General features: G+C 39.4%; 1 protein-coding gene across 2 annotated transcripts; it reads right to left on the reverse strand.

The window, feature by feature from the left end:
• Positions 1-5,050: 5,050 nt before the first annotated feature.
• Positions 5,051-25,025, reverse strand: narf (nuclear prelamin A recognition factor). 2 transcript variants are annotated; one of them, XM_038299304.1, is made up of 12 exons: positions 24,741-25,025; positions 24,175-24,243; positions 24,034-24,099; positions 21,796-21,924; positions 21,572-21,704; positions 21,289-21,423; positions 18,693-18,811; positions 14,816-14,945; positions 10,648-10,720; positions 10,381-10,518; positions 6,051-6,208; positions 5,051-5,977 (listed from the first exon to the last, which is right to left on the reverse strand). In XM_038299304.1, the coding sequence occupies exons 2-12, from the start codon at positions 24,241-24,243 to the stop codon at positions 5,730-5,732; spliced, it is 1,398 nt and encodes a 465-aa protein (XP_038155232.1). In that variant the 5' UTR covers positions 24,741-25,025; the 3' UTR covers positions 5,051-5,729. The 2 variants fall into 2 exon arrangements, with proteins under 2 accessions (XP_038155232.1, XP_038155231.1); XM_038299303.1 differs by having other exon boundaries at positions 24,175-24,247.
• Between the last annotated feature and the right edge of the window lie 580 nt (positions 25,026-25,605).

Raw genomic sequence — 25,605 nt, forward strand, 5'->3', positions numbered from 1 at the left:
CTCTGCTTTGAGCTTTTAAAAACTCTATAAAAAAACATAGTGAGGTAAGTTGCTAAATGCTCCTTTTTTTGCATGTGAAGGTCATAATTAAAAGCTTAGCCAGCTTTTACAAAAGTGCCAATAGCGAGAAGTAAACATGATTATCATGCATAACATCCAGGTTTTTCATGGGTGTTTGCTTCAAAGACATCGCTAATCCTCCTAATTATCAATCACTCTTGATATGTTTATGCAAGGCCGTCATACATGCCAGGATTTACTGGGGGTGAGTATGACATAGCGGAAACATTGCAAATTTTCTTTTGGAAAGTAAGCTTGTATGAGCGATGCAAACGACAAAGTTTAAACAGAGTGTGCATGAGGAGAAATGGGCTTGTACGCGCTCGCACACACATTTAATAGGCGTTCCCTCTCGGGAGCGGGTACACGGTTGTGCATGTGCATTTTTTGTGGGCAGGACTTTTCAAGAATTCGCAAAAACCGTCCACTATACCTTTAAGCAGAACTCCATACCCCTTTAGCGACTTCTTTGAAAAAAAAAAAAAAAACGACACTACGAATCTAGCCTTTTCTCCCTGTGTTACTGGAGAAACACGATGCTATTTTCTGTGGGGAGAGCTGTGCAGATGCAGCGTCCTGCAGAAACACCCGCCTGAACTTATGGAGAAAGGGAATCTTTCCAGTTTCCATTATTTAAAATAAATCAAACGTGCAAAATTTCAAAATAAACCCCCCTAGATTAGAAAACTTGACATAAATATCTTATATAATCCCGAATATGCATTTGATTTACACATCATAATAATTTATTTAACACCCTTTTGCCAATTAGCACTAAGAATCGGTGATGTGATGATAGATTAGAGTCCTGTTTCGCTTCTTTGATTACTATTCACAGCAAAAAAGTCAGATTAAAAAAACCTTGATTCATCTAGCAGAGAAAAACATTAATACATGATTTAATTTGGAAGAATTTAGATAAGCAAAATCATCTGCCAGTGAATTGTACTTGACAATTATTGTTAAAAATATTCTCAAAATATATATGTAAATGCTTAATTTTATTCTGTATACTGTAGTATGTTCAGTTTGTATCAATTCTGACTAAAATTCACCTGTTTGTTTTCAGAGAAAGCACAGCACCCATCCCCTACCCTTGCTCTCACTGCAGCTGCCACCAAAATGTAGGGACCTGGATCCAGAGAAGGGGAACTCCATCCTGCAGGTCTGGTCAACTTTTACATTTTTCAATGATGCAAGACGTTCACAGAGTTCTATTAATGATCAAATTATTTTATTCTGCTGTGTTGAAATAGAGAAATATAAAAGTTGCAGGACACTTTACCTCATAAAAAGTCTGACAGCCCTGAATTATAAAGCTGTCTTTACTGCATTGTTAAACCATGGAATTTATGATTAAACTAGAGTTAAAAATTACAATTGAAAGTGAGTTTGATGTTGTAGCCATGTGCTAAATTCAGATTGAATAACATATGGTATATTTCTTTGTTGTAATAAACACATTCAAAAGTGTAATCTTTCATATTTTTTGCAATTAATGATATTTCACTTTGCAGATCATCACTGATATTCCAAAATTCCAATTCCCAAGCGTGAACTTTGACTGAAGGTAACAATGAAACAGGCATTATCCCCATCGTTGTTCAATTCAATAATGTTATTGATGCATTAAAGAAAATATACATATAGTACTTACACTTATTAATTGTTGTGAAACTTTGCAGTCCATTCAGAAAGTACTTCTAATACTTTAGATATTTTTAAAAGCAAGTACTTTTTTACTTTTACTAAAGTACAAATGCCTGTGTCATACTTTTACTAGAGTATTTATTTGTACTTGTACTTAAGTACCTTTTCTGAGTACTTTTTCCACCACTGGATGGGAGAGTCTGTTTTCTGTTCTCCTGCTCCAATAATGGCTTAAGTATTTTGTTCATTAAAATATCTTATTTATTGTTTATGTCCAAATCTGACCGGCCTGCTATATATGTGCTGTGTGACTCTCAACCTCTTTTTTCTTCAGCAATTGAGAGATTTCATTTCATATTTCCATCAAAGTGGATGCATCTCTCTTCCTCTCAGGCTCATGAAATTGCTGCGTAGTCCCACTAAAATAGACCTGGGTTCTTTCTCAGTCAGATTATGCAAATATGTTTTTTTTTCTTTTATTCAATCATAATAATCTCACTGTATTCCTGCCTTAATTTAAAGGTAAATACAGTTATTTAAGGAAAAAGGGCTCATGCATAATTAAATTTTTGCATGTTTTCAGTACAGGGACCAAAGTAGGGGCCGGGACCAGTTCTAAGGGGGCCCTACTCTCTGTTTAGAACTGCCCATGGTTTTTGAGAGGCTGTGTCATTATGACCCATATTATAAGCTCAACCTCTGCACAGTACAATTGTCTTTGAGAACCAGCTAAAGTACAATACCTTTGAAAAAAATCTCATTAGTGGGATTTTTTTCAAAGGTATCGTACTTGGTTGAGCAATTGGTTGAGTTTATCCTCACGGTCATAATTACCTGGCTTCACAAAAACCATGGGCAGTTCAATACAGGGATTAGGGCCCCCTTAGAACTGGTCCTGGCCCGTTATGGCCCCCGTACTGAAAACATACTCTGCAAAAATTAAAACATACATATATGAGTCTTTTTTCCTTAAACAACTGTATTTACCTTCGATTTTAGCAGGAATAAACAGAGTGAGATTGCAATTTCATTAGAATCTTATATGAAAGCGAAAATGTCAGGCTAAAGTAGGCAAACATAATAAAAAAAGACTAGCTTCTTGCTCACTGCACTAATTTATTTCCCTTAATAGCAAATAATGAAATATGAGTGAGAAGAAAATACAGTGACTCATTCCTCTTCCATGAATCAGAGACACTCCTCTGGGACGCCAAGTTTTCTCAGGAAACGCATCAATGGGCTGTCTGTCTTTATAGCCATTCACCCCACTTGATTCAAAAATACAGGCTAACTTCCTATTCTAATTAAATGAGTCACATGATGAATACAGAATAAAGCATAATGCCACCAGTCTGCAAAGAGCTGGATGAACTCATCACATTAGTACAAATATATTCAAATGGTTTTCTACAACATAATCATCATGTTTGAACCATATTATCATGTTATGACAGGATAATTTTCAAAGATTTATTTTCTGTTTTGACAGCAACAGGCTTCCATAAATCAGGGACTTTTCCATGTAATGATCTGATGAAAGGCCTTCAGGTGTATCATATTATTCCCCCACTGACAAATATAAAGAGCAGTGGAAGAATGAAGCACAGAAACCAGATGTTGCAGGAATCTAGATTCTGGTTCAATTTAGCTTTTCAGCCTGTATACCCAAAAGTAACAGGTGGCCCCCTAAAAATGCATATTCACTTCACTCTTTAATCTTTATATATAGATAAATGTATGATTTTAAATGGCTTTTAAATGGCTATTTAATTAATTATTTGCATTTCATAACTTCACAGTAAATAATGTATGTAAAAACCTACTAATTTCAATTGATTAAAATTCATTTGTAACTTTATTGAACATTAATTCAATTGAGCATTTTATAATATCATACTTAATATTTAAATCATGTTTTTGATAAATTAATAAATGGCATTTACTTGTTTTTTTCACACTTTATTATTTGATGGGACTTTTTTTTGACATTACGACAGTAGAAACCACATTGTTCAGTGTTAAAGAGTCAGAAGTCGTCTGGGGTGCTGCTGCTGTTGCCCTCTTGTTTTGTTTTTTTTGTCTGAGTATTTCGATTATGATTTACTTAAATAAAATTTCTTGCATTTAACTATTTATGATAAAAAATATACTGCAGAATTGTAGATTACGGTTGTAATTTGTGATGGAAAAAAGAAGGAATTGCAGGATTTACCCTCATTATAGCTTCAAATCACATCCCTGTTCTTATCTTTTTGCTGATGCTGTAACAGACTCACAATGCTGTTCATTTTCTAGACATTTAATAAACATTTAGAAAATGTCAGATTTTTCTGAATGGCATAAGATGTCTAAAATCTTATCTGGTTATTTCACACATTTTAGTATTGCTTATTCAGTCACCAGATGACAAACCGGGAATACCAACAGGTTTTCTGACCTTCTGTCGGCCTACATGCTTTTTCTTTCCCAATATTAAACCTCCACCCAATGTTCTTCATTTTCCCCCCTCGCGGTACTCCACGGGCCTTATGTGGGAAATAAACCAAATAAAATACTTTCTAACAAAGAAGCATCTCTAGATGCTTTGTTAGAAAGTATTTTTTCAACAAAGTTGTTAATTTTAAAGGAGAATTCCGGTTTTTAACACTTTTAGCCCATTTTCTGTAGTGTCCAGGATGAAATCGAATGATCGACACCAAAATTTTGACAATTGGTCCTGTCTCTGCTTTTTGGCTCATTTAGAATCCACCCCTGGCTGCTTCAGAATGGCTTCCATAGTGCATGTCCGATAATGAGAATCAAGAATCCACCTTTCGTATTCCATTTTCAGAGTTTTTTAAAGTGTTTAACAGAGACGTTAGCACCTCGACGTCGGAGTACACAGAGTGAAGCGAAAAGACTACAACTGTGTAAACAGGCCCCATTTCTGTTTCCGGTGGCGGAGGAATATTGACTATTCCAACAGAACTCAATGGGATTTACAAAATGCTAAATAAAACACTACAGGAACGTTTTTTCTTTACGAAACTTTTTTTGGAACGTCATTGAACAGCGCTGACGACCCGGTTAGTAGCATATTTTAAAAAAAGAACGTTTAAGGTTGTTTTAAGGACATTATCGGACATGCACTATGAAAGCCATTCTGAAGCAGCCAGGGGGGGATTCTAAATGAGCCAAAAAGCAGAGACAGGACCAATTGTCAAAATTTTGGTGTCGATCATTCGATTTCATCCTGGACACTACAGAAAATGGGCTAAAAGTGTTAAAAACCGGAATTCTCCTTTAAAACACTCTTTATGTTCCTAATCAGCACAGCAGCAATGATAGAAATAATTCAACATTTCTTCAAAGAATTTCTTTATTTCTTTATATGTTACAGGTACGTTGGATCTTTGCGCATAAACACATATATAATTTAAAAAAATGGATGGTGGAGCTGGAAGAAACCTGAATAAAAATATGAGTACCACTTAAAACAACTACTTTTCAACCCCTCTGTTTACTGGATCTGTAGAGATAAGATGCTGTTGCATAGTTAGCTTTGTTTCGGACACAGTTTGTGTCTGTCGTCATGACAACAACGAAGCAAACCGCTGCAACATAAAATAAAACAGCAGATTCCAAAGTAAAATGATAGATTGGCAATATATTCAAACTGCTCCCATTTCCACCTTGGGACCGCGAGTCACTGCATGGTCCTGCATACGGATAAAATAATCCAGCTTGCTCCAGATTATCTGGAAAATCACCTGGTTTATCTGTTTATGATCCATGCTGGTACTGCTCCAGTGAGCAGGAATGGAAAGCTTGTACTGCTGTGGACCTCATATCTTCTTAGCTTAAGGTTTAACACATAGAGGGCCACTGTCTCAAAGGAGACAGCGCCCCCCTATGGTTGAAAGGATGAATAACCTGCAGAGACATCATGAGGCTTGTTATGCGGCACGGTCTGAAACTTGCTCTTAACCGGTTCAGGATTGTGAGCAGAGTTCTTCTGGACAGAACCAGAGGCGGTTTGATCACCACTGCATGTGTGGAGGCTGCGTGTGAGACTGACTCTGGCCTCTGAACTCTGTGTGAAGCAGCTTGTTGGCCTGCGGCGAGTCCTGGCCTTGTAGCCAGTCCTGATACAGAGTGTTTAAGATGGGGTTCAGTTCTGGTAGGCGGACTGGCAGGCTACTGTAGACCTCCTCCATCTGCTGAACCAGGGCTTTATCCACTCGACCAACAGCCTCACTCTCTGCCTGACCTCGGCCACTCAGGCATCCTGAAAGAGAAAAAAAAGATCAGCTAGAATCTTCTTACCGATCCAAGCAGGAAGCAGAATCTCTGAGCTTTACCTCCAGGGCAGGACAGCACCTCTACCAGCTGGTAAGGCACACGGCCTTTTCTCATCCGGTGCACCAAGGTCTGGATGTTCCGGAAACCATAGATGGCGGCGAACTGCAGTAGTGTTTCCCCGTCACGCTCCAACGTCACTTCCTGGAAATCCCGATTCCTGCAAAACCAACAACATTTTCTTTAAGAGGACAGAACTGAACCGTTATCGCTGACACAGCGGCGCCTTACAAAGATGCTCATCCCCCTTCAAATTTCACTATTAATCATAAAACATTTAATGTTTTCATTTGAATTTTGTGAAAGATAAACACAGAAACAGGTAGATAACTGTGATGTGGTAAAATATCACAGACCATATCTGTGACTTTATGACAGAGTAAAAATACTGATGTTACATTATGTTTTAGTCAGAAAACTTTGCAGTAAATTGCTGTAAATAAAAAAGGTTTAGAATAATCTTACTCATTTTTTTTCTTTAAAGCTGTAGGATCAATAAATAAAGTTTAAAATTGATCAAATAAAAAACTTTAATCTTAATTTTTTCCTCTTTCTATCCAACAACATCTATTTTCTGACATGCTTAATCCCAAGTGGGGTCACGAGGGGTGCTGGTGCCCATCTCCAGCTGTCTACGGGCAAGAGGCGGGGTACACTCAGGACAGGTCACCAGTCCATCGCAGGGCAACATAGAGACAAACAGCAACATTCATGCACGCACTCACACCAAAGGAGAATTTAGAGAAGCCAATTAACCTAACAGTCATGTTTCTGGACTGTGGGAGGAAGCTGGAGTACCCAGAGAGAACCCACACATGCTCAGGGAGAACATGGAAACTCCATGCAGAAAGACCCCAGCCTGGGAATCAAACCCTGAACCTTCTGGCTGCAAGGCACCTACTGCGCCAATGTGCAATCCAGCAGTTATAAGTCAGAAAATCGCCTAATTTATGAGAACTTTCCAAACATCTGAATAACATCGATTCTACGAACATTTTCCTCCTTTCATAAAACTGCTGTTTTGCTTCCATCTTTCCTACATTCCACTTACCAATAGGTTTCCTTTGTCCCGGCATAATCATAAATCCTTTTACAGAAGTCTGTTGGTTTTCACTAAGCATATTAGCCATTAGTGAAATATTTACCATAAAATACTTTCTGTGGAGAAAAAAGCTCTAACTGGTGGGTTAAAAACAAACCAGAGCCTTATTCTTCTGTCTTTTTATCAAATAAGAGTTACTGTATTTTCACGACTATAAGGCGCACTTAAACGTCTTTTTTTTCCCTCAAAATGTGCGGTGCGCCCTTTGGTGCGGTGCGCCCTATGTGTGTTGTAACTGCGACTTTTGAGACCACCTCATTGAGGAGATGATGAAAGAGTGGCTGAATGTAAGGAGACCAGGTGTTTTTTTTCCACTCATCACCATCGCTGTTAATATGTAACTCCATGCGTGCCCATCTCACAGCTGATGTGAAAAACATGGTGAAACAAATTAACGCTGTGCTCGCTGTTCAACCGCTCGACATCGGTGTGAACCGGACCCAGCAGGTGCAGCAGAAGCAGCGAGTTTACATGCAAAGTCAATGGTTGACGCGCGTATAGGTGCAGCAAAAGGTCCTGCAGCGCGTTTTGGTGCAGCACGTCGGGAGCGTTTAAGCATCTGACGCACCGCCAACGCGCTGCTGCTGCTCTAGATGGAAAAGTTTTGCTGCTGGATGCGCCGCATCAACCAATCAGAGAAGCTGATCTGGGAGCTGACAGAGAGACAGACACAGCGCTCTGATGACATATGATATAAAATGAAAAAGGCTGGATGAAGCGTGGCTGAGGGAGGTGAGGAGACCAGGTGCTTTTTTCCACGCATCACCATCGCTGCGTGCCCATCTCACAGCCGATGTGAAAAAAAGATGAATCAAATTAACGCTGTGCTCGCTGTTATCCCAGGGGTCTGACAAAGGAACTTCAACCGCTCGACATCGGTGTGAAGCGGCCGTTCAAAGTAAGGCTGCGAGCGGCGTGGGAGCGATGGATGACAGACTGAGACCACAGTTTCAGGATAAGTGGAAGGCAGCGCCGGGCAAGTTACGCCACCGTTTGTGGATGGATCGTAGATGGACTAACGTGTCTGCTGGCTCTGTTGTTCAAGCTTTTGCAAAAGCCGGCATCATTTCTGAGGAGCCGCGCTGCACGGAAAGTGACTGACAGCGATGAAGGGGAAATTGGCATGTCTGATTTAGCGCAGCTGTTTAATTCAGAAACAGAGGATGATGACTTTGATGGGTTTGATTAATACTTTGTGATAAATACATGAATAAAGCACAATCATACTCAGTTTTGCTCCCGCTGTATTTTTCTACCTGAAAACTTAATTCAACAGCAGCCTCTGGGCGGGTCTCCTCCTCTTCACCGCGGCGGCTGGCAGGTGTTTTTTCATCTAAATAATCTTAATCTTGCAGCTATATGTGCTGTGATCAGTGGGAATAAAGTAGTTTTAATATGTTTTTAAGTGAGAAAGTCCACCTGAAAACTTAATAATTGCAGTCAGTTCATCCAGATTATCTATTTCTGTCGGAGGCGCTCAGACCCCCACATACCAGCGGTGCGCTGACAGGAGAAATCCCTTCATCAGCAGCCTCTAGGCTGGGCAGCCTCCGGGTTCACGCGGTGGCTGGCAGGTGTTTTTCATCTAAATAATTTACAGTGCAGGCACCAGGATACCGGTAATAAAAGCGAACATATTCCGTCGGCAGGTTTCAGGATTTTAAGTTAATTTAGGAGTGATCACAGCTCTGTCATCTGCGATGTGTCTGTCTCACGGCCAGCTGCCAGGTTTGATTAATACTTTGTAATAAATACATGAATAAAGCACAGTCATACTCAGTTTTGCCCCCGCTGTATTTTTAAATACGCAGTAGAGCTATTTAAAGGTAGTAGAGGACATGTACCTGTATATAAAAAAACGCGCCCTATAGTCCGGTGCGCCTTATGTGTGTGTTAAATACAGAAATGGGACACATAACTGAGACTGCGCCTTTTAGTACGGTGCGCCTTATGGTCGTGAAAATACGGTATTAGGTAAAGTGTATAAATAACAACAGTGTTTGTACTTTAATGGTATCCTTCTCTTCTTAGTTTCTATAAATTTTACATATTATTCAGGGAAATAAAAGCAAACAAAGGCTACATATGGAAGAGAAGAGATTCTGTTTAACTACCATTTCTATTGGCACCAGTAACTATGCTGCATTTTCACAGTTTATTGAACAACCATTTTTTGTCTAGTCTTATAACTGACTGCAGCAATCTGATTTCCTAAAGGATTTATTTACATTTAGCTACTTTGGGAATAAATTCTTTGATTTTCACCTTTTTTCCGTCTCATTACAAAAGGGTTCCTACTGCTTTCTATCCAGAGCTTTAAAGGTTGACTGCAGGTGAAAGTCCCTCAGCTCTCTGGCTGCCATAATACTGCTGATGCTTAGAGCAAACCTCCACCTCTTGTTTTGCTGGTTATTGTGTAATTAGCTCAAACTTACAAACGTTTTTGATCACTAAGTTCAGCCTGAATCGATCCACTTCTTTCTGTGGACAAAGACGCACCAGGCTCCTCCATGGCTGCTCTGAAATGTGCCGCATCCTCCTGATGAAGGCGACGACTCTGGACCGAACAGCCGCTACAGTCTTTAAAGGACGGACAGACTGCCAGTCCGTCTCATGCATGCTTGTGATTGTAAATCATCCATTTTTACCTGTCTTTGTTTTCTCCTCACTCATTGTTATGGTGCAGCAGGTAGTGATTATAAGGACTACAGTAAAAACGTATCCGAATGATTATAAATGTCAAATAAAAATATATTTTTTTTGCTTAATGCATTTTTTTTTTTTTTTTTTACACACACATCTATCCATCTTTTTTCATGAGGTTTTAATTTGGGCTTTTCTGAAAACATCCAGGGTGTTAGAAAATGTCATGTAATTTTTTTCTGTTCTTTTTTCCTCTTTTTCCATCCAGAGATGCTCTCGATGTTTTTTTTATATCATCTTGGTACAAGGGATTTGGGGAGCTAAGGTTAATAGCATATAAGGATACTTTTTTTGTCATAGTTTAGATTGTAAATCATAATTATATTATTTCAACCTGTGTAAATGTTGCATAAGCACTGTTGGGGGGGATGGGCAACCAGCCCTGTAGCCCCGTCATGCTGTGGGGGAGAAAATACTGGAAACTGGAAAAGAAGTTCACCTTCCAGGAGTGGAGCTAAAATTATAAATGTGAAAAAATGTTGAAAAGTTCAGACAATATTGATACTTTAGCGCAGCAGGACTCTGACCTGAGGGTTTTGTATGTGATTTCCTGCACATCAAGACCAAACAGCTCTTTCGCCGTGTGTTTGAAAACATGTTCCAGGAATCCTTCAGAGCCTCTGCCATCGTGCCTCATCAGCGCCTCCTCCCCGCCTTCTCCCAGCCTGCAAACACATCAGACAGTTAAAGAAATAGATTTACTGAAACCGACCGAGAAGATTCCTGGTATCTGTTTAGCTGATCACATCTTTAATTATTCAGCTGAAAACCTGAATCAATTGAACTGAACTCACACTTGGTCCAGTGGAACAGAGTCCAGCTCCTCCACTGATACTTTCCTCTTCTCCATCAGGTGATAGATCTCCTCTGAAACACCAAACAGAAAATTCTTCAAAAAAAAAAACAAACTCCACAGCTCTGAGCATTCAGATATTCTATGAAAAATAACTATGATCTACTCCGATCTCTCTGATTGGATGCCATGATGGATCAACTGGGTCGTTATTATGGTTGTGGAAAAGGAGGAAAAAAAAAAAAAAAGTAAAGATAAAACATAAAATAGTTTTTTTTATTTAGTTTTGACTTTCGATTTTCAGTTCTATTTTCCTTAGTATTTGTTAGCAGTTGGAATTTTAGTCTTTTATGTAAAACAACTTAAAGCTACAGTGTGTAATTTTTAGCAACATCTAACGTCCAGACTGCAGACCGCAGCAACATGAACATCTCCCCCCCACCGGTTCTCCCCCCCAACAGTACGGCGAGCGTTACGCTACAAAATGTCTTTCACGATGTCCGCATCACCTACCTTCTTAAGTGATGAGGTTTGTTTACATAGATAATTTTATAGATAATATTCTCAGGCATAATACTGCCATCTACTGTTCAGTACCGTCTCAGTTAATCTCTCTCAACTTGCCGTAGTTACTTTCGAGCGTAATGGGCGATCTCGCAATCGCTAGTTTGTTGGCTCTGCGCTGCCGTAGCGCAAAGATGTCTGCCTCCATGGCTGCGAGACCCGCTCCTATGTAATTATAAATAACGAATTCTAAGGCAACGCAAATATTAAGGTTAAGAGGCTGAGCTCGTAGATGATGATAAATAACATAGTTATGTATAATATATTACATTTCTGACTGTATATCCCTGTAATTATTACACACTGTAGCTTTAAGTACCGGGGGGAAATAAACAAACAAAAAATAATAGAAAGAAAATCCCAGACAGACTGCACTGCAGCAAAACAAATGGCCTGACTCCTGTACTGCCATCTGGTGGCGTAATGCGGTACAGTAGGGGGAAAAGCGAAGCAGGACAATAGACCTAATAATAATAATAATAACAACAATAATTATAGGACTTTATTGATGTCAAATTGGAGAAATCTACCTCTGCAGTGGGCTGCCATTGTGCGGCACCCTGGCAGCAGTGAGGGGTTAAGGGTCTTGCTCAGGGACCCAGAATGGCAGTCTGACCTTATATTAATGCATTGTGATGAAGACCCAAACAATAATAAAGCCCATTCTCTATTAAAGTTCAGTTAATTTTAATTAGTTTTGTAAACTCTCGTAACACTTTCAGTAAATTTTTTCCAAGTTTTCCAAAACTAGAACTAAAGTTTGAAACTAAACTTTCCAACTAAACTTTTCCAGTTCTAGTTTTAGTAAACAATAACATTGGTTAGAATAATCTTCATCTTTTGTGTAAACATCCTTCCCAGGGTTCCTACAGCATACGGCAAGTTAAATTCAAGACTTTTTAATGCCACTTGAAATCAAAATTTAAGACCAAATTCACAAGAGACACAACAAAAACCTGCTTGTGACAACTTAACCCAAAGGTTTATTATAACATAAACCACTGCACTAAAGTTTCAAATTTTGAAAAGTTTCCCATACAGGAAGCTAAAAACAAACAAATGACAGATATATTTTAACAATTATTTAACTGAATTCACCAACTTTGTTTTAGCAGGGAACAAAACAAATCAGTTTAAAAGCCATAACATAACCAGTGCTAAGTCTTTTTTGCAGCTATTTTTCTTTGTATCGTTTTCTCAGTATGTTTGATTTCGTGATAAGTGGAGGCGTTGCAGAGACAAGGGTGGAACTAAACTGAGAAATACCGCCTTTTTCTCGGTAACTCCATTTTGACGCTTTGTGTTTCGCGCTTCGCATGTGACTCCACTGCCTTAATTCCCATCGTTCTGAGCTTGAATCGCTTCTTGCACAAAATATACTTTGCCTCATGTATGTTCCCTGGTTTTAGCCATGGAGAAAACTCTTGGCTGGAGCCAATTTTCGTTTAAAAAGTTAATGGTGCATCTCCCAAATGTCCCGTCCGCAACAACGCTTTTCTTGGTTCCGCTATCGGGACGGAACCAATAATGGCGAGCCATAATTTTTGTTTTTTTTTTTTATATAAAAAAAATTGTGAATTTTAACGTTTTATTTAGATTACAAAAATAAATCGTAATAAAAATAATCCTATTTATGATGTTTTAAAAATTAAGACCTACGAAAGACTGATCTAAGACATTTTAATACCAATTAAGGCCTTAATTTTATTTTGAAGAATTCAATGCCTTTTAAGACTTTTTAAGGACCCGCGGGAACCCTGCCTTCCAAACAAAAAAATGTTTTTTTTCTTGTACGATGTCCATGCTGTGCTCCAAAGAGACGAGCAAAGCTCTTAATAGAGCAAAAAAAAACTTTCTGTTAAATTTGTACATGACTAAAAAAAATTATTTAACATGCTTAAGAAAAATACTTTTAATAAGATGAATTATGAGTTAACAGACGTAGAAGATTGTTTAATTGAATTAATACAGAAATAAGCAGCAACTGAGGACGACCGCAACAGGGAAGTTAGTGATACATCTACTACCCGTACTTTGTTTGACTGCAAACACAGACAAACCTTGTAAAAGAAGAAAAAATGGATTAAGATAAAATGGACCAGAAGTGTAACATTAAAAGAAGAGAAAAGAAAATAAGAAACAGTTGGGGGCGGGGCTTATAGCTAATCCTGCGCAGAATAGGGGCCGGAAATTGACTGCATTAACATTATAATCACAATTTATTTAAACGCAATTTTTAAAACTCAGAGGCAGTTCATTTTGGTCACAATACATTTAACAAGAGGGTGACAAAAAATTTCTCATTCCAGCCATTTAGGTGGCAGAAATACGCTGAAAGTGCTTTAGTCCCACAGAGAAGAGAAAGCTGATTTGCAGATAGCATGCAGACTCATTAATGCATGAAGAAATAAGCACTTTTTCACACAAAGGTTACAGAAAGTCATCAAACAATGGACGCTGGACAAGAAAGCTCGTAAGGTTGTAAAAAAAAAATTAAACCTTGAAGAAAAAAATAAACAGTTTTGTTCATCCAATGGAGAATCAGGTAAAGTTTCTTTAACTGGCTTAGAATAAATTACATCTGATGATCAACAAGCCATATCAAAGCAGGAGGAAAGGTGCAACATTAGCCTGAAATCAGCAAACTGATTTTTATGAATTAACCATCAGCAGTAGTGTTCGGTTAACTAAAGCTGTATGAGTCCAGCCTTCAGGGTTGAGTAACATGAAGGGAGGAAAACATACAATAACATTGGAAGTGTTTAATTTCTGACATTATTGTCTGTTTTGGGTTTAAAGCCCACATAGCTCCCATATAACAGCTTGTTCATCAGGCTACTTGAAAAATAAAACAGAAGCTGGTTACGGTGGAATTACAAAACAAAACACTAGAAATATAAATATATTTTTTGAGTTTTTGCGGCACTAGTGGCTCGTATTTTTTATTTTTTGGACAGTAGGCTGACAGGAAAGGAGGTATGAGAGGGGGAGAGATGCGGCAAAGGACCACGGGTGGGATTCAAACCCGGGTCGCCCGCTCTGAGGACTACGGCCTCTGTACATGGGTTGCCAACCACTGCGCCACCAAAGCACGGCCCCTAGAAATATCTTTTGCGTTAAACTACACTTCAGGGTTTCCAGACTATCCCAGATGTTCTCTTTTCTAGCTCCTCCAAACATGTCTGAATGTGCAGATTTGTTCAGCAGCACTTGGAGATGCTCCAAAACCAGAATCAATTGACTGATGTCAGTCCAAAAAAAGAAAATGAAAAACGATCCACTGGACTTTGTTTCCAAGTTGCACTGCACTGCAAACTGCAGTGAAGACGGATGTCAGATGTTAGCTTTAGTACAAATAGTCGGACAGCAATGGTTAAAACATTCATGTTTAGATGTTATAATGATTTGGCCGTTTGTAGCGCCTGAGTGTGGGTGTAATGTTTGGGTTTTCTACATAGCTTTAAAAAAATTTTTGAGTAGAAAAGAAGTAAAACGGGTTTCAAAAGGAAGTGGTTTGATTAAAAAGCAATCTAACCAGAATATTTTAAGTACTCCTACAGAGATCAAAGGGCCTTCACACCATGTGGAGATTTAAACCTTCTTACTTGAGGTGAGGACACAGTCGACGTCTCTGGTCTCCATTAGACTGTTGTAAAACTCCTCCCTGACGGCCTCCAGCTTCTTATCAAAGCAGGGAGCCACCACCATGTGATAAACCTTGTCTGGACTCAACTTCTGTGGGAACAAAAGGAGAAAAAAAGAACTTTAGTGGAGGAAAAAAAAAAGAACAGATCTGGACAGGACACACAGTTCATGTTTGTTACAAATAGTGACAAATCCTCTAAAACACTTCAGGGTTGGCAGAGGTGGTTTGGTGCTAAAGCAAAATTATTATTTTTTATCTCATCTGCTGTAGGCATATCTTTCTTTTTTTCCCTCCCTGCTTATTAAATGCACCTCTTTGATTTTCCACCTTTTCTCCATACTGAGAGGCACGTGTTCACCTACAGTCAGGGTGAGTCTGAGTGGTTTGAGTCCAGGATTGAGACAGACCGGTTTCTAACAATTATGTACAAATACAGGGTTTATACAGGAATTGGTAACTCTTAATTAATGCTTTTTAATGCTCTTAGAAATAATTTTAATGAGATCAACAAGTACTCATGACTCTCATATATACTCAGCAAAATCTTTCGTCATCTTTACCGTCTACAGGCTGCAGCCATGTACCGAATTCCTCGTTTTCCAGCCAGTTTTGTGGAAATTTACAATTTCCCATTCTTTAGCTTTTTCTCCGCCTTGAGCTTCTTTCCCGAACAAACGGCTTTACGATCAACTGGAAGCAGATTCACTCAAATATATCGCAATATATCTGACAAAATAGGTTTTATAAACTTTTTTTTAATAAAGCATTTTAAATGCCACAATAATCACATTTAATGAGTTTTAATGCCAATTAAGGCCTTAATTTAAAAAATAATAATTTAATTACTTTTAATGACCTGCAGAAACCCTGAAATAAAGAAGTGAATGTGTTAATAAAAAACAGGATATGTGGCCATTATGCTCATTTAACTTTATTAAATCAGACTAATTAAATGGACTGTGGAAGAAGATGGAACCTTAGAGATTTTAAATGTTGCCTATGTGTAAATCAACCTGATAGTTTGAGCTCAAAAAGCAGAACCTCACCGACCTAAAACCTTTTTGAATTGACTAGAACAGGTGTTATAGTTAAACTCAACTCTTGTTTGTTTTTGGGTAAATTAACACTTCAGATTGTTGCTACTTCCCTCAATAACAACAACTTCATAATTTACTGCTTAATTCTCGACTCAAAATGACCAGAAGGCTCAAAGTTTATTAGCTAAAAAATAAGATCAATACAGGAAAAATAAGATTAATTTCTGTAAAATGCTTCTACAACTGAAAGGCTTTAAGCATGAAACCTACAGAGTAAGATGGACAATCAGATACTGCAGGAACCCTGCAAGTCCCAACTAGTTTGGACAAATTCATTGTGGTTGATTAAAAAACTAATTTCAGAGAAGATCAATAAAGTTCAGGAAAAAAAAGACTTTAGATGGAAGCTCAGCACATTAGTAGCATATGACTGAGGTTGATGGAGGTCATGTTCTGGGTTGACAGGAGGTCAGAGGCAGTACAGTGTGACTGGTCTTTGAACTCTGACGTCTACTCTGCCGCATGCAAAGGATTCTCAACAACACTGACGGACCACAGCCAGGAGCCCCAACCTATTTAAACACAGGTGGACTGGGCTCAAACATCAACTCCAGCCTGGTGTCAGACTACCAGATGTTCAGGGGAGTTCCAACAGCTGTGGACACACAAACAAAAGCTGCAGAGCTGCAGTCCAACACCCAGCGGATATTTAAATATCAGAGTCCCTCCATGGTAACTCTGTTTCACTTTAGATCCACTGCTCTGATCTAATCAACCTTCAGCTTTATTTGGTTTTCTTCACTCTGCCTGGGTCAGCTTTACGGTACCTGGACATATTTTAAGCATAAATTTGGCTTTATTGATGTACAGAACATAAAAACTTTAATTTTAAGGCTTATTTGATTATTTTATGCTCCCTTTAATCTAAATACTTTATCCCATTAATACTCAAATATAATCTTCTGAAAATACAACCACTCCAGTTTGATTTCGATTCTTTTATCATTTCAATTGTAAGCGATGGGGATAAAGTCTTTGTTTCTCAACATTGAGCCTTTGATTGTAGAGAACGCCTCCGCTTTATGAACACTTTTAATTAATCTGCCGCCGTTTCACGTTTCTCCTCTCCCTGTGAGTCACTGTCGCATGTTGAACATCCGTCCACTTTATCCCCTCAGCCAATCGCAGTTATCAATGTTTAAAAATAACTTCAACATTGAAAAATAAATAACTGTCCCACTAAGCCCGTTACTCCCAAAGCTTCCCACGACGTATCAGGTGAGGTCCCATCATAGCAGCTGAGGAGTATGCTACCACTGTGTGACTAAAGCTGAACAAAGTAGCTATAAAAAGGCTTCCTGTTAAAAAAGATACAAGTAAAGAAGAATCAGGTGCAGTGCTGCCACATCTGCTCTTTTAATGAGGGAAGTGAAAATTCAACGTTTTTCTTCTCTGAGAAGATCGACGTCAGCATTTCCATAAAGTATAATGAGTAGGACTGATCAGAACAACAACATTTCCAGGTTAGTTTAGATTAAAACATGAGGCTGGAGAACTAAATACACATTAGACATGCTGTCAGTCTATGTATTTAACCAGTTTATGATCAGTATCATTTGCTGACAGGAGATTAAAAATAATTAGGTCATGTCAGTCAGTAAGGCTATAAAGCAATAGTTTGTGTTCATGTCCGATGAACGTAGCAGCTGGAGGCTGGGGAATGTCGCCCGCTGACATTCCATGAATTTTTTTAAGGTTTTGTTAAGCTGAAACAAAGGAGGTGATTGATCAGCAGCTGTGCTCTGTCACGTTGGTTAGCAACTCTAACCAAGTGCTTTGGAGCACAGGAAAAAGAGAGCAAACATCTGAAAGGAAGGTTAAATAGTATTTTTTTTTTTCCTCATCAGTGTGTGTTAGACATGGATTAACACAATTTAAAGTGGTACATAGACTTCATTTCACCAGGGACAAACTGGCGAGAATTTTACAGGGAGCTGATCTGACTTGCCATAGATGTAAATAGGTGCCAACACATCCCATATGTTTTGGTCTTGCCCCAGACTCAAAGAATTCTGGATTGAAATCTTTAAAACTTTTTCATCTGTCTACAGGAAAGACATTGAACCGGTCCCTCTGGTAGCCATTTTTGGTGTGGCACCGGGGGGCATAGAATTAACGACAGCTCAAAGGAAGGCAATGGCATTTTCTTGGCTGTTAGCCAGGAGATTGATCCTATTTAATTAGGTGAAGGCAGTTCCACCAACTCATAAACGATGGATAGAGGAGGTAATGGCACACCTAAAGCTAGAACATCTTCAATTTACGTCACAGGGCACCATTAAGAGATATTTCAAGATTCTGCAACCTTTTATTTCTTATTTTGAATCCGAAGTTCCATCTGCTTCAGCATAATCAGCAGTTTTATTTATTTATTTTTTTTCCCTGTTTGGTGGAATTATTATCATTATGACTGTTATTCATACTTATGTTTTTGGTTTTCAACCCACAGATGTCTGGAACATGGGTTGTATGTGCGGGTGTAGTAATTGTCTTATTGATAGTTGCTTTTTTTGTTGTGATGTCGGTGTGATTTAATTATAGAGTCTTTTTGTTTTGTTTTGTATGCCCTGGACGGGATGTCTGTTGGTTTAATATGAAAAACTAGTAAAAACAATTTGATAATTATTTTCTTTTCCCTCTAAAAGTAAGAAAAAATCTGCCTTGTTTACAGAAGGCGCAAACACAGCAAAAAACGTCCAGTTATTATGACCTAATCTAAGCTCCTAAATGTGAACTCACCTGCTGCTTGGAGAAATAATCCTTGACCAGGCAGCCCATGATCTGCTGGGGGGATCTGGCCGTGCAAATATGAGGAGTGACCAGGCTGCCCAGGACCCGTTCAGCGTAGCGGATCCAGCCTGCAAACAAACCCTAGCAGCTGAAACGACCTGCAGTCTGATGTTTGAACCGAAACAACGCGACTTTTATTACAGTTCATAAAATAACCCCACCAAGAAATCCCAGACTGATAAAGGTTTAGCAGCAGCACGCCTTCTGGTGAAGGTCTAACTATTTAGTTAAATAAAGGAAGAATTCTACAGATTCCACAACTCTGAGATCTTTTTACAGCGTTTTTGTGAAAACATAAAACTAACCCCGTAAGTCTTTCGGAATATAAAACAATTATCGGTGGGATGTTTTTATGATGCTTTGTTTTCTTTAAAGTGAAAACCCAAAACAACCAGAACCCACCAGATGTTAGATCTGAAGGGAACTAGTTGGGTTGACTGCTTTGAATCGTGATGAAACCATGAAGCAGAAAGTCTGAAAGATTTGTAACCCTCTAATTACATTTCTGCACAGTTTTTTAAGTAATTCATCACATGTTTGTTAGAAAGAAAGAGGACATTGTTAAACTTCTTAATGTGGATTTTTCATGTGTTAAAATTCCAGACGGTCTGAGGTAGGCCTGGGAGATTAACCAGATTTTTACCATCATTCACCACGATAATTTGCGACAATTTTCCCAAGTCGGTAAAATAAATAAATGTAATTCTGCTGTTTTCCTGTGTGCGCTGGTGACTGGTATTTCCTTCCCCTTTAAGACACTGCAGCGTCCACCGATCCAGTAGGAAGCGTAATCAAAGAGAATGGCGGCTGAGCCCAGTAAAGAAGCGTCTAACTCAGCTGTAAATTAAATTGCATAAGTTAATCCTGTGGAGCCGAGCGGGAGCAGAGATGAAGCTGATCACGCAGAGAAGAAGTTGTCATGCTACGTTCACACCGGACGCCGCAGGCGCAGCAGAAGCAGCGAGTTTACATGCAAAGTCAATGGTTGACGTGCATCAAGGCGCAGCAAAAAGTCCTGCAGCGCGTCTGAGCAGCGTGTCGGGAGCGTTTAAGCATCTGACGCGCGTTACGCGCCGCAAACGCACTGCCGCTCGAGATGGAAAAATGTAACTTTTGCTGCTCAACGCGCCGCGTCAACCAATCAGAGAAGCTGATCTGGGAGCTGGCAGAGAGAGAGACAGCGCTGATGATACAGAGCGCTATGATCACTCCTCTGAAACGGTTTATTAATGCCTAAATTCACTTAAAATGCTGAAACCTGCCAACAGAATATGTTCGCTTTTATTATCCTGGTGCCTGCAGTTTGGATTATTTAGATGAAAACCACCTACCAGCTGCTGCGGTGAACCACGAGGAGACGACCCGGCCAGAGGCTGCTGTTGAACGGGATTCCTACTGACAGCGCACCTCTGGCATGTGGAGCTCTGAGCGGCTCCGACAGAAATAACATTGGAAGGCAGGGTGATAATCTGAATGAAGTGACTGCACTGATTAAGTTTTCAGGTGTATTTTCTCACTTAAAAATCTATTAAAACTACTTTATTCCCACGGATCACAGCAAATATAGCTGCAAGGCAAAGAAAGGATAGGGTAGCTCCGTCAAACGCGCGTCAGACACACTTTTGCACCGAGCAGCAGGAGCAGCAAAGCTGCTTCAGCCGCGCGTCAGAACTAAACTGGTACAAGCAGCAAAAATGAAGCAGCAGACGCGATTTTGCTGCTTTTGCTGCGTCCGGTGTGAACGCAGCATCAGAGTTGTGCACGCAACAGACCGATTTTGTAACCCTCTAATTACATTTCTGCAATGCACGATCAGTTCGGTGGCAGCAAAATTATACGATAGATGTCGAGTAAAAGAACACGAAATGCAAAGTTTGTCTGAAAACTGTCAGAAGTACCCAAAGTAACACATCCAACTTCCACCACCTACAGCACAACCATGCTGCTGAGTTCAAAGATGTGCAAAAGGTGCAATTACCTTTGAGCAAAAATGTTTGCAAGAGAGGAAACATTTACTCCTGTTCAATGAGACATGGCTGAATGTTTAAACCTGAATGGGCACGAGACTAATATTTAATTTAAAGTAATATTTAATGTGATTTATTCAATAAATAGACCAGCTGCATTTCCTGCACATGCCTTTATAAGTGATAGCTGGAGAATTTATTAAAACGGCCCAATTTATTATGATATTGATTTGAGGTTATATAATCCAGCCCTAATCTGAGAATACTTTCTTAATGATTAAGACTGCTACAGAAATAACCATAAATTCTTTATTGGTTGGTTTTTCCATTGTTCTTTGTAACTTTCTGGATATTTCTCTAACAGCGCTGATCCAGGGAGAAAGAGGCTTAAATATTGTATTAATGATTTACGACAACAAATCTAACCAAAGTTATGGACAAAATAAAGATGATCAGCGTATGTAACTTACACAAACAGCACAGTTGTGTGGGAAGTAGAGAGAGAAACAACAAATAACCTGAAGCAGATTTAGCTTAAAGAAAACAGAAACAAAGTGGGAGGAAGAGAGGCAGCTTACCTGGACAGGAGGAGGTGAACATGGGCAAGGCGTGGGAGTCATGGTGCCTCCTGCGATACCTCTGAATAAACTCCTTCTGGGTCTCTAAGATGCTGAAGCCTGCTGCCACGGTGGTATCAAACACAAACTTTACTCCTGCAGAAAAACAAAACAAAACAAAGAGTCATAAAAGGAAGAAAAATTCTGGTCACATCTTTATAGACTTCAAAATAAAATAAAAAATGGGTTCATTTATCATTAAATTAAGGTCGTTAAGGGATAAAGATGTCTCTGATCGGCTCACCGACACTCTTGAGGAAGCAGCAGAGCTTATGTGCGGCTTCGGTAATATCCAAACCAAACTGGACGGCGAAGAAAGGCAGCGACTGTGGACAAACCGACGCCACCACTACCTTGTGCTTCGATGCGTCACATTTCTGCCAACGACAACAGAAATGCCGCCAACGTCAGCCCAGACCCTTTCCCCTCCCCTCCGCTATGCTTCGTGCAGAATGCGTGTGGACCCACCTTGTTGAGGGCCAGAACACGCTCCACCTCCTCCAGGTTCTGCTGAGTGATCCTGAGGGTGTCCTCCTCAGAGAGGCAGCCGTCACAGGAGAGGCAAGCACTGAGCAGCAGCTGGGGACCTTCTTTTACCTGAAGGAAGAAAACGCCTCAAATTAAAGGATTCAGACATTTATTTACCATCTAACTACAGAACCTTGACAGCCTCATATTATAGACTTTTCTAAGAATTCAAATGACAGACGAACACAAAGTGATGCAAAGTTTAGAAGTGGAAGGAAAACAATATTTAGCTTTATATATATATATATATATATATATATATATATATATATATATATATATATATATATATATATATATATATATATGCAACAAAACGGTGTGTATGTATTTAAAAAATGTAGAAATAATAAAACAGATAAATAAAAGAGCTGAAGAGATGACATTCAATGAAAACATCCTTCAATACTGATGCAGTAAATTCACATTTCCTTTTCTGCTTTGTTTTTTATCTGTCCTTAACTTTATTATAGCACTCCGATGAGACCATGCGACAGGCTGACTGCATTATTGGCCTTTAACATCCAGGCACCCTGCGCAGGAAGGTAACTAATCAGAGGCTGTGAGAAGCTTAAGAGATCTACAGCTCAGGTGGGAGAATTGTTAGCGGGGCAACCATGGGGAGCTAAACAAATCTACCCATCGTGAAAGAAGAAAATGTCATCAGGATTACATTCATGGGAGACCAAAATGGAGATTCTTATCCTACACAGAACAGCTATGTGTGTAAGAAATTACAACTGCCTGTCGCTGTGAAAATGTCATCCATACCCTGAAAACTGTGTGGTTGCAGCAGTGTGATGATTCCTGGATTCAATAGAGCTTCTCCTTCCAATGCTAGACATCCAGCAGAATCATTGCATTGGTTTAGATTAAAGCAGAACTGCTCTTTGATATACTCTCATCCAATCAGACTGAGCATTAGTCACTTTGTAAAGAATTGAAGCCTCTAAATGTGCAAAGCTTGTTAGGTGCATCACACTGATAATTTGCACCATATAAATGAATGTTCTGAACATTCATATCAAAGCGCTTTTTGCACAATGTTTTTTTTTTCCCTCCACACTGTTTACATTTGATCACTGCTGCACTTTATGAACTGGAAATGTTAAAGTCGTAGTCTGTTCCAACCGTTGCATTTCCAAATTCTCCCGAGTGGTGCACAACTTTACACAAGTGAATAAAGTGAATGTGATTAGTCGTTTATCAAGGGGGCAGGATTGTTGTGGCGGAAGGTTCGCAAGCATGTTTGATTGTGGCCGGTTTGTTGGAAGCATCTTGTTAACCAGTTAGCAACTTAGTGCTAGTAGGTTCCCAATGGAAAATGACATCCAATAAGTGTTGGGAGGATAGTTTTGTGTCGGAGGTCGTGGATGAGTCTCCTCCGTCATACATTTTTAAATTAGAGGAGGAAAGCGGGGAAGAAGATGTTGTGGAAGAGGACGCCATGGTGGCAGAAGCTTGGTTTGGCGTAGAAGGCTTACAGCCGTACATGTTTGAGCCCTTGCATCCTAACGCTGCCAGTTCTGTTAGCTCTACGCCTGCTGAAGACACAGACGTCCACCCCCGTGAACACTGGGACGGAATTTAATGGTTGAGTAAATGATTCTTATTTCAAAGGTTGCGTATATTAGCTGTGACATATGAATCAAGATGCTATGACTGAAAAAATTTGATTGACAGATAATGGTTGATATATGATTGGCCAAATTTAGGTGTACAAGCTGACGTATAACTAACTGGCCTATATAAGATAATGAAATAATAGAAATTTTGGAACATTAAAGTCTGATAAAGTGACATTTATTTACATGTTTAGGCCAGAATGATTTGAAATTTAAATATGACTTCCCTACAACTTTAAATTACTGTCTGAAAGCTGTGCTAAATGAAATGTTTTGTATAAACTCTGTGTATATAAAATGACAATTAAAGTTGTCTAAGTCTAAATCTTTACATTTTATAACAAAAAATATATACACTTTCTTCAGCTTCACAACTTTGCACCCCTTTACGTTCGTCTATCTCATAAAAACTACATTCTAGATGTTGAGTTTGTCTCATGATCAATCAAACTGTATCAGTACCTTTTAAATGTGCTGTATAGAATAGAAAAAATAAGCTTAAAAAAAAAAGAAGTAGACGAGGGGCATTCAAGTCAAATGAAAAAGTCATTACCTGCCCATTGATTTCCTGAGACTCCAGGTCTGAGATGGCTTTGTCCTCAGCCTGCTTCTTGTTGCACTGCATTTGAAAAACAATCAGCATTTAAGGGCTTTCCTAAACAACTGAATGAAACCGTTTTAAACAGAGTCTTACCTGTTTGGTGCAGTTTTCACACTTCTCCTTCCGCTGTGAGATCTTTACCTCTGACATTTTCCCTGTCATCTACCTGGGAGGGAAGATTCAGAAATTGGGAAACAGAAGCATGAACTTATTTCCTGGCAACCTGTTTTCTAATGAAGTGAAGCCTGAAAGCTGCTGAGGCTGTTTCTGTTGGGAGCTCCACCCCCCCTCCTATCACCACAAACCAGCTTATCAGAACCAGAACAGCCTTTTAAAGCCGGGAAAACTCTGAATAAACACGATCCATCATCACCTTCACGTCAAACACACACAGGGATTACATCACAGCAGGCAAACAGGGTTAAAGTCTTAAAGTGGGACAAAGCTCCTCATCTTTAACCCAAAACAACAACAAAAAACATTGACTTTAGCTCAGGTAATGACTTTAAAAGCAATAATGCGTCACATTGATTGACCCTTTACAAACCTCTAATTTAGGCTGTAGCTAACAGGGTGGTTTAATCCGATATATGCCGCTTAAACTAACGTTAATGTTTATTTAAAGCTAAACTGTTTCCGAGCTGAATTTAGAAACTCACCGGACGGTAGCACTTCTGGACAAAGAGGTGAAAAAGGACAAGTAGCGGGAGAAGGAAGGCTTCCGCACCGACAGCGTTTCTGAGCTCAACTCAAGCCGAACTCTGTCGCTTTAACCCGGTATGAGGAAACAGAAACAGCCGCTGTCGACCTCAACCTCGCTGGGTCTATTTGCTCTTGAATTAAAGTAACTGTTGCCCGACAGGGCTTCCTATGTAACTCGCCATTCGTGTCTATGTACATCCACCTCCATTGTGTGCACCCGGACGGGCCTTGGTGCATGCGCACAAGAGGTTTTAAACTCCGGAAGCTGCGACAGAAGAACTTCCAAAATAAAGGTTAGACTCAATTCAATTCAGTTAATTTATATAGCGCCAATTCACAAAACGTGTCATCTCAAGGTTCTTTACAGTTCACCAGAACATACAGTCAAATTTATTCAAAGTTTTCTATCTAAGGAAAACCAGTTGATTGCATCGACTCATTGACTCAAATGCAATCCCTCACACTAAGCATGCATGTAGCAACAGTGGAGAGGAAAAACTCCCTATTAACAGGAAGAAACTTCCAGTACAACCAGGCTCAGTTTGAGCGGCCATCTGCCGAGGCCAACTGGGGATCAAGGAGATAGAAGCAGAGAAACAAAAGGGAACTGTAAAAGGCAGCCCGGTACAGGAAACACACAGCCAGGCAGACCAGCTCTGAGCCAGCTCTCATGTCAGAGGATGAAAAGAGCACATCCAGTCAGTCATGGTCAGAGAAACAGGACTACACTGAAAAACAGGCTGATCTCCAACATCTATAAACAAAGGTGTTGATGGCAGCAGCACAGCAATCAAACAATCAGTCAATCAAAGTATGTAGCTG

Source organism: Cyprinodon tularosa, unplaced genomic scaffold (assembly GCF_016077235.1).
Source record: "Cyprinodon tularosa strain WSP-4 unplaced genomic scaffold, ASM1607723v1 ctg424, whole genome shotgun sequence".
NCBI classification, from domain to species: Eukaryota; Metazoa; Chordata; class Actinopteri; order Cyprinodontiformes; family Cyprinodontidae; genus Cyprinodon; species Cyprinodon tularosa.

What these genes read in the sequence shown, in the direction of transcription:
- narf (XM_038299304.1), bottom strand. Translation starts at nt 24,243, where the DNA reads ATGACAGGGAAAATGTCAGAGGTAAAGATCTCACAGCGGAAGGAGAAG. An exon ending in CTCAGGAAATCAATGGGCAG is followed by an intron (nt 21,925 to 24,033) that starts GTAATGACTTTT and finishes TTCTTCCTTCAG; the next exon opens with GTAAAAGAAGGTCCCCAGCT. An exon ending in GTGTTCTGGCCCTCAACAAG is followed by an intron (nt 21,705 to 21,795) that starts GTGGGTCCACAC and finishes TGTCGTTGGCAG; the next exon opens with AAATGTGACGCATCGAAGCA.